The sequence below is a fragment of the Pseudochaenichthys georgianus genome, chromosome 4 (genome assembly GCF_902827115.2).
Source record: "Pseudochaenichthys georgianus chromosome 4, fPseGeo1.2, whole genome shotgun sequence".
NCBI classification, from domain to species: domain Eukaryota; kingdom Metazoa; phylum Chordata; class Actinopteri; order Perciformes; family Channichthyidae; genus Pseudochaenichthys; species Pseudochaenichthys georgianus.
This window is the reverse complement of record NC_047506.1, coordinates 45,548,561-45,564,561: the sequence shown is the minus strand read 5'-3', so window position 1 is coordinate 45,564,561 and position 16,001 is coordinate 45,548,561. Positions and strand designations below refer to the sequence as shown.

At 44.2% G+C, this 16,001-nt stretch overlaps 1 protein-coding gene across 1 annotated transcript in view; it reads left to right on the top strand.

Annotated features, from left to right (window-relative positions):
• The window catches only part of LOC117445054 (nuclear factor 1 A-type-like), a 19,324-nt gene extending 4,912 nt beyond the window's left edge, over nucleotides 1-14,412 (top strand). The window contains exon 5 of the mRNA XM_034080447.1: nucleotides 9,377-14,412. Coding sequence (XP_033936338.1) covers nucleotides 9,377-9,391 — 15 coding nt within the window. The 3' untranslated portion in view covers nucleotides 9,392-14,412. The remainder of the gene's footprint in view (nucleotides 1-9,376) is intronic.
• Nucleotides 14,413-16,001: the final 1,589 nt, after the last annotated feature.

The following is a 16,001-nucleotide window of genomic DNA, read 5'->3' as shown; positions in this document are numbered from 1 at the left end:
CACCTATCAGGGGACCTATCAGGGGCCCTATCAGGGGACCTATCAGGGCACCTATCAGGGGACCTATCAGGGGACCTATCAGGGCACCTATCAGGGGACCTATCAGGGCACCTATCAGGGGACCTATCAGGGGCCCTATCAGGGGACCTATCAGGGCACCTATCAGGGGACCTATCAGGGCACCTATCAGGGTACCTATCAGGGGACCTATCAGGGCACCTATCAGGGGACCTATCAGGGGACCTATCAGGGGCCCTATCAGGGCACCTATCAGGGCACCTATCAGGGGACCTATCAGGGGACCTATCATGGCACCTATCAGGGCACCTATCAGGGGACCTATCAGGGGACCTATCAGGGCACCTATCAGGGGACCTATCAGGGGACCTATCAGGGGACCTATCAGGGGACCTATCATGGCACCTATCAGGGCACCTATCAGGGGACCTATCAGGGGACCTATCAGGGCACCTATCAGGGGACCTATCAGGGGCCCTATCAGGGGACACCCGCCGGACAACAGTGTGTTTGAGGAATATTAAGTGTCAGTGTGACCTCCTCCATTGTCCCTGCATTGAACATGTGATGTGTTGAACCGTTTAAACACGTGGAGAGACAGCTCCCACACGCCATCACCACACAGGTCAGCAAGAGGCACATTGCTCTGCGAAAGGAAGGCTGCCATTTCTAAGCTCTAAAGCGTGAGAGTACCTTTTCCCTCCAAAGCCAGCGAACTCCTGCATGATACATGCATGATACATGCATGTATCATGCATGTATCATGCATGTGTCATGCATGACACAGCACCTGTGTGTGCTATGTGCTCACTGCCCAGGTGAGCACAGCTTTCAAAGCACCAGGTTTCCTTTGCGCTGTATTTCTCACGTGGCTCATCACTTTGACGACGTCCTGGCACCGTGTCCTTTGCTGCTAAAGCCTCTCGATGCAACAACAATGTTTCCAAGTCGCATTATGAGTCTCTTCCAGTATTCTCATGATGAAGACTCAGGCTCATGATGAAGACATGATGAAGACTCAGGCTCATGATGAAGACATGATGAAGACTCAGGCTCATGATGAAGACATGATGAAGACTCAGGCTCATGATGAAGACATGATGAAGACTCAGGCTCATGATGAAGACATGATGAAGACTCAGGCTCATGATGAAGACTCAGGCTCATGATGAAGACATGATGAAGACTCAGGCTCATGATGAAGACTCAGGCTCATGATGAAGACTCAGGCTCATGATGAAGACATGATGAAGACTCAGGCTCATGATGAAGACTCAGAAAACAGTGGAAATGCTGTTGATGGAAACGTCGTTGTCAGATCTGTCGTGGTGCAGCCATGTTTCTGTAGAGCACATTGAACTGCACTCCAGATATTCTGTCTGACTCCTGTCTCGCTCCGTTATCTTGTCCAGTCCATTGGACACGGACCCCACGGTGAGGAGGGGAGACAGCTTATATCTCTTTTCTCCGTACATCTGAAGCAGCCTTCGTCTCCTCGGTGAACATCATGTGTCCTTCTCCAGATGTCAGCATGGAAACAGTATCTACGATGAGAGTAGAGCAGAGTTTTGCACGGACTCTGGTATTAGTGCTCGTAAACGGAATATGTTAAAAAAGCACTTCACGCAGGCGCTCAGTGAATCAACCATCCACATCTAACACGATGTTATCGAGTGTGTGTGTTTCCGTGTGTGTAAGGGGCGCTTTGCCAGCTGATTCATGAAGAGTGTAACGATTAGGTAGCCTTGACCTGACTCATCCCAGTCACACACACACACACACACACACACACACACACACACACACACACACACACACACACACCACACACACACACACACACACACACACACACACACACACACACAGCACACACACACACCACACACACACGCGCACACACACACACACACCACACACACACGCGCACACACACACACACACACACACACACACACACACACACACACACACACACACACACACACACACACACACACACACACACGCTCACACACACACACGCACACACTACGCGCGCACACACACACACACACACACACACACACACACACACACACACGCACACACACACACACACACTCACACACACACTCTCACACACACACACACACACACACACACACACACACACACACACACACACACACACACACACACTCACACACACACACACACACTCTCACACACACACACACACACACACACACACACACACACACACACACACATACACACACACACACACACACACACACACACACACACACACACAGACATCACACACACACAGTGTTCACACACACATACACTCAATATTTGGAAATGAGAACTTTGTAGGAAAGTGAATACATGTTGTGGCATATAGATATATTTAAGGTTGAGGACATTCCTGGAACTAGTGTGTTGCTGTTGACCATCATTATAAAATTAGGAAATAGTTTGGAAACTAGGAGAGTGGAGGAATGTCAGTTTCTTATGTAAAGAGGGCTGTTAGAAGTGTTTTGTCTGGATTTTAAGTTTACGATGAAGATTCAGATTGAGGTTTAAGATCAAGATTATAGGAGGTGGGGACATTATTTTGTTAACAAGGGAAGTATGAAACTGCAATTGGTTATTGTGTATGAAGTGAGTGGATTGACAGGGGAGCGCTGCTGCATTAAGCAGCGTGACCTCAGAGCAGGACCCACACACACACACTCCAAATAAAATCAACATAATGACATACACACACATAGAAGCAGGAACAAAAGTCACCCTGGGCGGTCGACATCAGGCTTCTGTTAGAGAGAGAGAGCCATGGGACAGTACCGTAAACACTCCCCCCACTCATCGCTATGGTGACCAACTGGACAGTCTGTACATTTCTTTATGTGTGTGTGTGTTGGCTTTTGGGGCAGATGGCACTGGCATTGTGTGAGAGTAGGCATCATGCCCACAAGGGTCAGCGTGGTGGTTGCCCTGGGTGACAATGGCGGTTGCCCCTGGAGACGAAGGAAGGGAGGAATTGGCACCTTCATCTTGCCAACCACCATACAAGAACACACACACACACTCTCACACACACACACACACACACACACACACACACACACACACACACACACACACACACACACACACACACACACACACACACACACACATTAGATACACTACTATGCAACAGCCAGCTCTTTACCTGATCAATACGTGTGTGTGTGTGTGTGTGTGTGTGTGTGTGTGTGTGTGTGTGTGTGTGTGTGTGTGTGTGTGTGTGTGAGTGTGTGTGTGTGTGTGTGTGTGTGTGTGTGTGTGTGTGTGTGTGTGTGTGTGTGTGTGTGTGTGTGTGTGTGTGTGTGTGTGTGTGTGTGTGTGTGTGTGTGTGTGTGTGTGTGTGTGTGTGTGTGTGTGTGTGTGTGTGTGTGTGTGTGTCTGTGGGAGAGAGAGAGAGAGAGAGAGAGAGAGAGAGAGAGAGAGAAAGTGTGAGTGCGGTTATGTTACCTCTGAGCAGCAGACGCTGCAGTGAGGGTGCTTTCCCATCTGTATGTGTGTGTGTGTGTGTGTGTGTGTGTGTGTGTGTGTGTGTGTGTGTGTGTGTGTGTGTGTGTGTGTGTGTGTGTGTGTGTGAGTGTGTGTGTGTGTGTGTGTGTGTGTGTGTGTGTGTTTAGTCATCATCTGTCTCTATGTCCTATTTACACACACTATTCAAGGTGAAGCTCACACACACACCCACATACGCACACACACACACACACACACACACACACACACACACACACACACACACACACACACACACACACACACACACACACACACAGACACACACACACAGACATATTTATGCAGTAAGAGCACCACACCCACCTCATGACTCACCCGCACCACTGTGTGTAAGTGTGTACGTGAATTGCTGACTCAGGACAAAACAGGACTGGGAGAGAGACATTGGAACACTATGAGAGAGAGTACAGTGGTGGAGAGAGGTTCATGGGTATGAGGGGCCGTGTAGGCCAACATTCAAACAAACTTCGCACACACACTACTGAAAACATCTGGCCTTGCACACACACTACTGAAATCCTCTCACATTCACTACTGAACACCTCGCACGCACACTACTGAAAACATTTGACTGAAAGGTTCTTAGTAGGGAATGTGCACGTGTTTCACCTATGTGTGTGAGGGGGATTCTTGCTGTAACGGAAGTCATTGTAATGAAACGGAAGTCATTGTAATGAAACGGAAGTCATTGTAATGATAGGGAAGTAACAAAGAATAATACTGCAATGATACAGTAGGTGGCGATAATTCTCGTCTACTCTGTTTGGAAGTCGCCATTAAAGAAGAAGAATGAAACAGAAGGTCCAATTCAGCATGGATTTATAGAGAAACGGCACCGCAGCCGTAGGCTGGACCCCGGACCGAGCGGTCTACAAACTGAGACGGTCTGGTCTATGGAGGTGCTCTTGTTTCACCTGGCGCAGCTCGTGAGGTGGCCGAGCAACCAGCTAGCAACATGCCCAGCTGCAATAAGCTAACAAGCTAACTAAACCGAAATTGAGCCAGAACCTTTCCTTTTTTGTTTTACCATTTATTGAAGTGATTGATATTTCAGGCTGAGAGGGCAATGGCCTTAAATGGTCGATTAAGCTGTGTACCTCTAGCCGGTGGCGGACTGGCCATCGGGACTTTCGGGACGAATCCCGATTGGCCGGTACCGAAGTGGACCGGTCGAGAGTCACAGGCTGATTTTTAGTCCCAGTCCGCCCCTGCTTCTAGCCAACAGTTATGTTAGCATTAGTTAGTTAACAGTAAGTAAATATAGGAGTAACCAATGTACTCCATCCTGATCCAAATAAGGCTAACCTACGTCTGTTGTATAATGTCGGAGTTTTTTTGCCGTCCGCGAGGAAAAGAAATGGGACTCAGATCCTCAGAATACTGAAATCTGTATTTTTTTAAATCTTTTTTTCCTTCTAATTTGTTATTATTTCCTTCATTCACCGTCTTTTCTTCCTCGAGCTCTTCTTTATCACCTCGCTCCCTTTTCTTTGATGAGTATCTAGAGTCTGAATCGCAGCTGTCAGCATGGTAACATTACTCCACATACACACACACACACACACACACACACACACACACACACACACACACACACACACACACACACACACACACACACACACACACACACACACACACACACACACTGTCTGGTCTGTGAGAGTTTCGTCTCGTCTGAGTCTTCTCAGGACAGAGGGGAGGGAGGAGCTGCAGTGCAGGAAGCGAGTAAGAGGGCAAGAGACACCTAGAGACACGTGGGGAGAGAGAGAGAGAGAGAGAGAGAGAGAGGCAAGGTAGGAAAGTGTCAGCGTCAGCAAGTTGTATTGATTAAAAACTAACCTTCCAGTCTTCTCCTCTATCACTACTTCACACACACACACACACACACACACACACACACACACACACACACACACACACACACACACACACACACACACACACACACACACACACACACACTCACAGCTACACACACACACATACAGTGGGGCAAAAAAGTATTTAGTCAGCCACCAATTGTGCAAGTTCTCCCACTTAAAAAGATGAGAGAGGCCTGTAATTTTCATCCTAGGTTCACTTCAACTATGAGAGACAAGATGAGAAGAAGAAATATCCAGAAAATCACATTGTCTGATTTTTAAAGAATTTATTTGCAAATTATGGTGGAAAATAAGTATTTGGTCAATAACAAAAGTTCATCTCAATACTTTGTTATATACCCTTTGTTGGCAATGACAGAGGTCAAACGTTTTCTCTAAGTCTTCACAAGGTGTTCACACACTGTTGCTGGTATTTTGGCCCATTCCTCCATGCAGATCTCCTCTAGAGCAGTGATGTTTTGGGGCTGTCGCTGGGCAACACAGACTTTCAACTCCCTCCAAAGATTTTCTATGGGGTTGAGATCTGGAGACTGGCTAGGCCACTCCAGGACCTTGAAATGCTTCTTACGAAGCCACTCCTTCGTTGCCCGGGCGGTGTGTGTTTGGGATCATTGTCATGCTGAAAGACCCAGCCACGTTTCATCTTCAATGCCCTTGCTGATGGAAGGAGGTTGTCACTCAAAATCTCACGATACCTTTCCTTTACACGGATCAGTCGTCCTGGTCCCTTTGCAGAAAGCCCCAAAGCATGATGTTTCCACCCCCATGTTGCACAGTAGGTGTTCTTTGGATGCAACTCAGCATTCTTTCTCCTCCAAACACGTCTAGTTGAGTTTTTACCAAAAAGTTCTATTTTGGTTTCATCTGACCATATGACATTCTCCCAATCCTCTTCTGGATCATCTACATGCTCTCTAGCAAACTTCAGACGGGCCTGGACATGTACTGGCTTAAGCAGGGGGACACGTCTGGCACTGCAGGGTTTGAGTCCCTGGCGGCGTAGTGTGTTACTGATGGTAGCCTTTGTTACTTTGGTCCCAGCTCTCTGCAGGTCATGGACTCGGTCCCCCCGTGTGGTTCTGGGATCTTTGCTCACCGTTCTTGTGATCACTTTGACCCCACAGGGTGAGATCTTGCGTGGAGCCCCAGATCGAGGGAGATTATCAGTGGTCTTGTATGTCTTCCATTTTCTAATAATTGCTCCCACAGTTGCTGTTGCTGTGCCACAGCATTCCACTATACAGTAGTTATTCAAATCTTTATTCTTCCCCTTATTATTTCAGCCAATATGTTGGCTCTCCATAACTTCAGCATACTTTCAGCTACAGAATTCATTGAAATATCAAACGATTCAGCCTTTTCAGCAATCGATGGGAAACGTTCAACTTTTTCAAATATTTATTTTTTGAAATATTCAGCTTTTTAAACTCTTTTTTTAACATGGAACTCAATGGGAGGAACCTTCAAATCCTCTTTTATCTACACCTTGCGCTAAATGCTTCTCCTTCCACATACTTTCAGCTAGAGACTTCATTCCAACTTTATAATGATCACAATACCTTCAGCTATTCAATTCTTACTGTTCTTACTTAATGTTTGATATATTTTACACTTTTTGAGATATTTAACTTAGTTTGGAGCTTGGTAAAGAGGCTTTCTTCAGATTTTAACATCAGTGTGGATGGAGCAGCTCGTTAAGGCTTAGAGTGCTTTGATCTCAAAACAGAGTGGAGGAGAGCTTGAAATTTGCCCAAACATTATTTTAAACCTGCCATAATTCCCAAGCCCTACACTCCTTGGACATAATTTTTCATGAAAAAAGTAGGAAAACTTCTCCTACGTTTAAAAATAAAAATAAATGAAGAAAAACATTTAAACAAAATGCCTCTTGAGGGCATGACGAGACAACACATTTTACTCACAAAACCCAAAAAAACAAACATATATCAGTTCATGGGGGTTCCCTGATGCTCACGGTCTGGTCATTTTTTGATAGGAGCCATAGTTTTTGAACAGGTGGCAAAATTGTCAGATATGATCCTCAATGCATTCTTAATGACACTCAGTGATGCAGTTGGTAACCATGGTGTTGCTCGGCAGATTGAAACCTTTGACCTCTGGGCTCACACAGGTGATTATTTGTTATGATTAGGTGCTCAGCACAGAAACAAACACTGACAAACACACTGGACTTCAGCCTTCAGCCTACTTTCAGCTGCAGAAACCATTCAACTATTACATTATTCAGCTATGTCAGGACATTGAGGCTATACATGTTGTTGTTTATACCTTTTTTAAACCTTTTCTTTTGAATATTAAAGGGGACCTATCATGCAAAATGCACTTTTGTACGTCTTTTATACATGAACATGTGTCCCCGGTGTTCCAGGGAACTCACCAAGTGTCAGAAAACACAACCCTCTCTATTTTCCTCCGTACCCAAAACTCTAAAAAAGGGCTGCAATGGATCTGATACAGACTGATCCAGATTTGAACACTTTACTGACGTCAGTAAAGTGGCGCTACGGCTGTTGGTCAATTCTCCACCTATCAGGGGAATGAGAGGTTGGGCCACGGCCGGCCATTGCTGCTCGAAAGCGCTGGAGACGCTGTAGTACATATGCCAGGCCTGTAAGTGGCGCTGTAGTCTGCCACAAAAGCTGTGGCTCTTTTTCTCCCTCCCTGAGGCAAGCTTTTGCGCCTCCTGCTTTAAAACAAATGAATAATAACTCTATATAATCACATGTAAGGGATAATGTGCAGCGACCCGATCATTATGGGGAAAAGAACACCAGGCTGATCAGGATCCCAACGCGAAGCGGAGGGATCTAGATCGGCATGAAGGCACATTATGCAATGTGCACATTATCCCGATTATTACATGGCCACATTCTCGACAAACGACATGACTCCCAATATTAATTGAAATGCTTTTATGGATTTAGAAAATGATTTTATTGATTTAAAAAAAAGTTGTATGTATTGATTTAAATTGACATGCATCCGCTATGAAAAGTAGTCCGTTGTTACTGTTTGAAGCGTAACAACGGCAGAAACTGCTTCGATAGGGTCGTTGCATCGTTGCTTGCTTTAAAAGTAACACAATTCATTATGTCAAACCTTGGAAAGTATCTAGATATCCATGCCCTAATGCCAAAGGAACTGGCAACTGAATATGTGTCGCCGTTTGATGTCTATGTCTGGACCGCTGCGTAAAAAGGATGGTTCCTGCCCCATTACTTCTCTTCTTACTTCTATAAGAACAAAACACGGTGGACGGAGATCTCTTTTTCTCCCCCTCTTCTCCCCGCTGCAGCCGAGCAGCTGATCTCAGGGCACGCTCCCCTCTCCTGCAGGGGGGCGTGGTCAGCTGCAGCTCACACACTGGAAAGAGCAAATAGAGCGAAATGAAGCATGGCTAAAATGCAGGATCTGAAAAAAACCCGATATTTATATACTTTATATAGGTATGGCCCTAAAATATATTGTTCAAATAGCATGATAGGTGTCCTTTAAGCTTCTTCACTATTGTTCCTACTCTTCCAGTTTAACATTTCACTTTCAAGTTTTCAACAAAGTCATTGCAATGCATTTGAGTTGTAACAATTTGATTCAAATCATTTCACTTTTCTGCATTTCTCCGCTAAATTCAGCAACACACCTACTTGGTCTCTGTAGCTAAGAGCAGCTACCATTCAGCTAATAACATATTCAGCTTTTTCTGCTTTTTCAGCTAAATTCAGCCACAAATGTTCACAGTTTACAGCATTCACACGCATTTTCTGCAGGAAATGCATTTTCTAGTTCAATGTTTAAAATTAATCTCAACAGTCCCTAACAGGTGAACATATGTTTCTGTCTCCATAAGACTCCATCTGAACATGTTTTTCTTTCTCTCTCTCCAGTGGTACCTGGGATAAGGACTCCAGAAGCCCCTCGCCCCCCCACCCACCTGTACCGAACGACAGATCGCTGCAGCCTCCTCCTAGACCTTGACCTTTGAGGCCAGCTGCATCAGAGAGTCCTTTCTTGTCCCGCAACTTGAGCCCTCCTCTGCCCCCCCTGCGCCTGACTCCGCCCCCACCAGCGCCATACACAGACTCAGCAGCATCAGCATGGCTATAGCGGATCCAACGCACCGCAAACCTGCCGTTCAAAACTCTAGGTCGTAGACTTCCTTGTAGACGTATGGTTCATATGTCAATATTCATGTATAGTGCCAGACCCTGACCCCACTCCCCACCTAACGGCCAGTCCAGAGAAAAAATCTGCAGGGGAATTTTTGGGAACGTCGCAACTCAAAACCACAGAGCTTTCACTCTGGAGAAACTACAGCTACCCCTTCATCATCCTCCGCTATGTGTGCATCCTTTGGACTCGTTGTCCGATAGGGGATGTGTTACCTGGCTGAGATACCAGCTAAAACTCCCCATCCCTTTACCTGAGCCCTCACACACCTCCTGGGATTGACTTCACCCTCACTTGACCTCGCCCCTGGTTGATGGCAAGTCAGGGGGGGAAGGAAGTCACCAAGGCTCTTTCCAAGGACATGGACCAGTGCTTAATAGAAAGAACTTACCTGATTGGGAGATGGTGCACAAACATACACCCTTTCTCAGTTATAAAATGAACTAAACAGGAAAGGTTGGGCGGGTTAGGATGGGGGATTACAGTTGAAGGTGGGGTCAAAAACGTGGGGGAAGCAGGAGTTTGTGGAAGTGTTGCGACCAGACGCTGGTGGATCCACGCTTGTTTATCTGGGAGGCTTTAGCTTCATGGCTCATTGATTTTTCTATCTTAGCTGTTATGTCAGCTGGTCTCCTCCTCTTCCTCTTCTGTCCATCCACCAGACTGGGTGGAGCTACAACATGCAGGTGTGGGCAGAGAGCTCTGGTGTTTGATGTGCAGCAGGAAGACAGGAGAGAGATGAGTGACTCTAATTTTACCAGTGGAATATTGATCATGAGGAAAGTGCAATTTTGTTGGCTAGCTGTTGAAAGTTAAATATCTTTGTAAGATAGCTCGTTGCAAACAGTTGTTGAAAAGTATATATAAACTATATTTTTCTTCCTAGTCCGCTCACACCTCTGGGACTCTAAAATATTGGGGTACAAAAGACAACAAGACAGCATTGAACTAGAAACCATAGCCTTGTGGGAAATAGAGGGAGCTGTATTCACATTTATTGTTTATTATTTGTTGTTTGTTCATCTTGTAAAGCTGTTAGCATGGTAGAACAAAGATCCCTTTAAAGACATATAATTTTAAACAATCAATTTTTAAAGCATTTCTTGCAGCTTAAGACTGCTTTTCATTTTTGTTTAAAAGCAAAATACGCGATTAACTTGTTTTAATGAGCACATCATTTTACTTCATAATCTAAAGCTATTTCAATTTCTCATGAGGCGAAATCTGGAGAAAATATAGTCAATTTAAGCTCAAATGTCATCATGTTTTCTCCGGTTTCTGCGAGATAATCTATGACGGGTTTTCCCCGGTGACGGGCTGCCCAATGATTGGCTGGGTCTCCTAGAGGTCCCGTCCAATCAAAAGCACTTAATCCTGCAGTTGGCCAATAGGCCGTGAGTGTATAATCAGGTGGTGTGGTTAAGCGATAAAGAGGCAGAGCAGAGGGTAACTCCGGAAGCTTTCGTCCACAAATAGACAGCCAAGAGCTTCACATGCAACTTACCATTTTATTCAACTGTTTTTTTTTCCTTTTCTATACTATATATATAAATATATATACACACACGCACACACACACTTACGACCATCCAGTGTCGAACAAAAGTGAATTTAAGTGATTTACAAAAAAAGAATTAAAAAAATTGCATGTTCTAGTGTTAGTGACACACTTTTCCATAGATGATGTAGTTAGTGAGATAAAGACACTATATTGTAAACCCAACATCAGGCACTTGCCAGCAGCTGTCTATTCCTTTGGCCCGTTGAGGCCTTTCGTTAGGCTCTCCTTCACAAACAACCAGCTCTCTTCGCTCCTTCACATCTCTCCAGTCTTTCTTTTCCACCTTCTTCCCTTACTCCTACCTTCTTTTTTTCCATACAGCAACAGATTAATTCTGCCTTTTATTTCCAAGCGTTCTCTTTTTCCCGTCTGTGCGTTATCAAAATGCATGAACAAATGTTTCCTCATGAATGTGCCTTGAGCTACAGTCCAGTCCTGAGAGGTTTCACATGATCCAACGTGGACAATCTTGTTTTATTGTTTCTTCCTTTTTTAATTTACATTTTTCAATTCACCTTCCACACCTAAAGAAACATGTCAAAGCGTTTTAATTTGAAGAGGAACGCTCAGTTTTAAGAGGATGCAGGCATACACTGAACTGCTCCCGCCCCACCTGCAGTTATGATGCAGACCTGACAGGTTACGTTTACACCAGCTAGCACCAGGTCATCTCCGGGTAACCTTTAACACAGTGACATGTTGTGAAATGAGCACCATGTCAGTTACAAAGATGATAGACATCTGCAATGAACATCTTGTGTAAAAACAACACACTGTTAATATTACATATTCAGCAGTTGGCTTTTATTTCATATTGACACTCTGTAGTTCCTGATGGCTTGTTTAGCAGCTACACAGTTTGGTTAGTTTACAGTTCAGTTTAGCTGCTAAACACTTTCGAGTCAGGTTAGCTAACTGTTATAAACTACATGTAGCCTCCTAAGCAGTTTGATTCAGCTTGGCCAGTTTGCTCACAGCAGCTTAGTTTAGCAGCTCAAGTTGTTGGATCAGCTTAGCTAGCAGGTCCCCGACAGGTTAGCAGCTACAACAGTTTGCAAACTGTTACACTTCAATTTGAAGGGAGAATTGTTCATGTAAAGAGTAAGATTAGGATTAGGAGAACCTTTATTATTCCCCAAAGGGAAATCAGTTCTTCTCTCAGTTCTCTGGTGTTATTTTACAATGACATAGGCCGGTAATACACACACACACACACACACACACACACACACACACACACACACACACACACACACACACACACACACACACACACACACACACACAGGACGCACAGACATGTACTAATAGTGATGTGGCAGAGCGGAGGGGAACTAGCAGAAGCTGAACCGGCACCTCTCCAGCTAGCCCAATCAGGCGTACCTTTGGTTCCCAAGCCAAGTCTCCACAGACTGATCTCCCGCCCCTGTACTGGGTGAAGACATTGTGTTCATTTCACAAAGTGTTTTTATGCCAGTAATTGATAAAGCAAACTAGCTGGTAGAAAACCATGTTTAACCTCACCTACTCCCGTCATCCTATCCTATGTTTTATTGGATGATTTTTTTTTATATATATATGTATTTCTGTTATTACAATTTCCACACATCCAAAACTTTTCAAGTCTTCCTTTTTTTTATTTTGTTTGGATGGACTTTTTTGTTCCCAGAAATGAATTATGAGGACATAACTTATGCAATACCTGCTTGCCCTCACGTAGACGTTTTTTTGTCTTACATTGTTTAGTTTATTTTTTTCTTTCTCATTTCTTTCAACCAAAGTAAACGTGCACGTGACAGGCATCATGCTCCATCGTTGGTCCCAAGCCAGGCTAAAAGCCACCATTGCTAGGGGAACTCTACTTCCTTCCTTCCTTGCCACCTTCCTTCCTTCCTTCCTATTTTGATAATTTACCAGATAGTGGCAATATTATATTTGGTAAATATTGCTAAAGGTTTTTTGTTTATTTGCTCACAAGCAAGCCTTAAACAAGTCCAACTTCTTCTCCATCAGAAAACCGTTCATCAAAAAAATGTTGATGACGTCCAAAATATCCACCATGCCCCGCCCTGCTTGGCAGTGGGTTTAGTAATTCAATTGTTTACCTGTTATGTGTTCTATCTGTCTATCAAATGAATCAGACCGCGACGTGATGCCGTCAGCTGTGATGGTTAAGTAGTTCCACTTGTGTGGGTTGCGTGTTTTACTTAGCGTGACATGTTTGTTTGGTCTGTTCTTGCTTACCCTTTAGCCATGAGTTGGGCATTACTTCCTTAATTCTCTGCACTAAATATGAAACAAATGATAAAAGTGAAAAAGTATTACATAACAAAATACAGCTTCCAGGGCTTAAAAAGAGCGAAGGGAATAAAAAAATTGCACGGACATTTTTTTAAGTGTCACAAAAACCTTGTGAAACAGCCTAGCATCTAATCAGAGACTTTTGGCTGTGTTGTGTGTACGATAAAGACACAATTGCACCCTTTTTAAAGAAAGATAAAATGAAAAATAATTTAAAATCAATAGTTTGGGCAGTGTATTTTTTTGTTGTGTTGTGTGTGTAATTTAGTTCCGGTACAGCAGCGAAGAGACGCAGAGAAGAGCTAGCTCTAACGACGGAGGCAGAGCCTGGGAGACGTGTTTGTATGTTGTATAGTTTTATTGATTACACTGATTTTAAAGCTGCCCTATTTTATAATGCAGGACTTTTGTAACATTGATAAAAATAAGGAAAAACTAGTGTTGTGAATTTTCTGATTGTTTGTATCGAGGCCACATTACTAGAACTTGTTTGCTTTGTTTCTTGGAACTGGATTTAAGTTGAAAACTTTCCAGTTTCATTATCTTCTTCTTTATTTGATTTCCTTTTTCTATGTATTTAAGAACATTTCCTCTGTTGATGGTATAGTATATTCCTGTACTTCAAAAGTATCGGGCGCTGTGGTGATAAGACCATTGTAAATGGATGTTACAGTATGCTGTATGTTTTGAAGGGTATTGTTGCATTAGTGTTGATGAACCTGCATCTTTTGAGGAAGATTGGGAAGAAGAGCAAGTGTTTTTTATGCATTTAAATTTTTGTTTTAGGCAGGAGACAGCCAAAGGATGCCCCTACTATAAATGCATCTAGGCATCTTTTTTTGTGTTCACCATTCCATGCCGGAAAATAAACAGCTTGATTATGCAACATGATCTTTTCTTTTCCATCTGTTTCTTTCTTCACTGGCCCAACAGATCACCACCTCCTCCTCCTCCTCCTCCTCCTCCTCCTCCTCCTCCTCCTCCTCCTCCTCCTCCTCCTCCTCCTCCTCCTCCTCCAGCCCCCCTAAGCCTGGAGGTCCACTTGGATCTCCCCCATCCTCACATCCTCTGCTGCTCGTCACTGCATTCCATCCATGGAGCAGGATGCAGGGCTGAGGGAGGGCAGGTCACCAGGATAAGGGACACTTCACGTGTGGTCAGAGTGGCTGTTCGTGTCTACAATCCTGTTCAGTTTTATGGCTTGTTTGTTAACTCTATTAATGTTCTGATGTGAACATTGCAGTGTTCCTGAATCTCTGCTCCCGCTCTTTCAGACATGTGTCCAGGACTACACTGGATGTGTTGGTTCACAGCTAGAGCTGCAACCAGCAATAATTTCCTCACAGATTCAGTTAACTATCATTGAAGACAACAAAGGACATTTTACTTTACAACATAATCATTAATAAATACACTTTCTTTTTTACAAATCTCAATACACAATCAATTAGGATACACATGCAGGTTGGACACAAATAGAAACAATTGAAACTACAAATAGATGTGGCTTTCCACAGGCAGCAAAGAGGGCTGCATTGATTGAAACTCGAGCAATCTGTTATACCAGATGCCCAAGAGGCTGGAATAAGGGTTCTCCAAAGATACTCAACAACATATGTGTGTGTTTTTAGGTCAAAGAAGGGTGTTGTGTTTCTCAAAACATAAAAAGCAAAAAACCGTATTAAAGGAGTATTAGAGAAACAGTGATCTACTGTAAACTAAATATGTTGCAGCCTCAAAACAAACCGAAACATGTGATGACACACATTCAGTGTAGACACACTTTCAAAAACCATCTGCATTCCTGACAAACCCATGTTGTTGTTCCCAAATGGTTTCAAACCTCCATCATTCTAGTGAATGCAAAGATACCGAATAAGGTATTGAAAAAAATCAAACAGTGGAAGAAGGCAACAAATGAGCAACAACTCCTATCACACTGGAATGAGACTTATTGAAGTGAAGGCTTTGAAGAGTCCCAGCTCAGGGTGATGGGGGTGATAGAGGCTGTGGAGGCCCTGAGTGTGTAGCTCACTACACCCAGTTCACCTCATCCACAAAACCAACAGCAGACACACAAAGCCGAGGCTCAGAGAGCAACAAGGCCTTAAGGCCGATCTGCTGCACCAATCATCTGAGCCGACACAGCAGCACCATGCTAACTCACAGCAGCATCATGCTAACTCACAGCAGCATCGTGCTAACTCACAGCAGCACCATGCTAACTCACAGCAGCATCATGCTAACTCACAGCAGCACCATGCTAACTCACAGCAGCATCATGCTAACTCACAGCAGCACCATGCTAACTCACAGCAGCATCATGCTAACTCACAGCAGCACCATGCTAACTCACAGCAGCATCATGCTAACTCACAGCAGCACCATGCTAACTCACAGCAGCATCATGCTAACTCACAGCAGCATCATGCTAACTCACAGCAGCATCATGCTAACTCACAGCAGCATCATGCTAACTC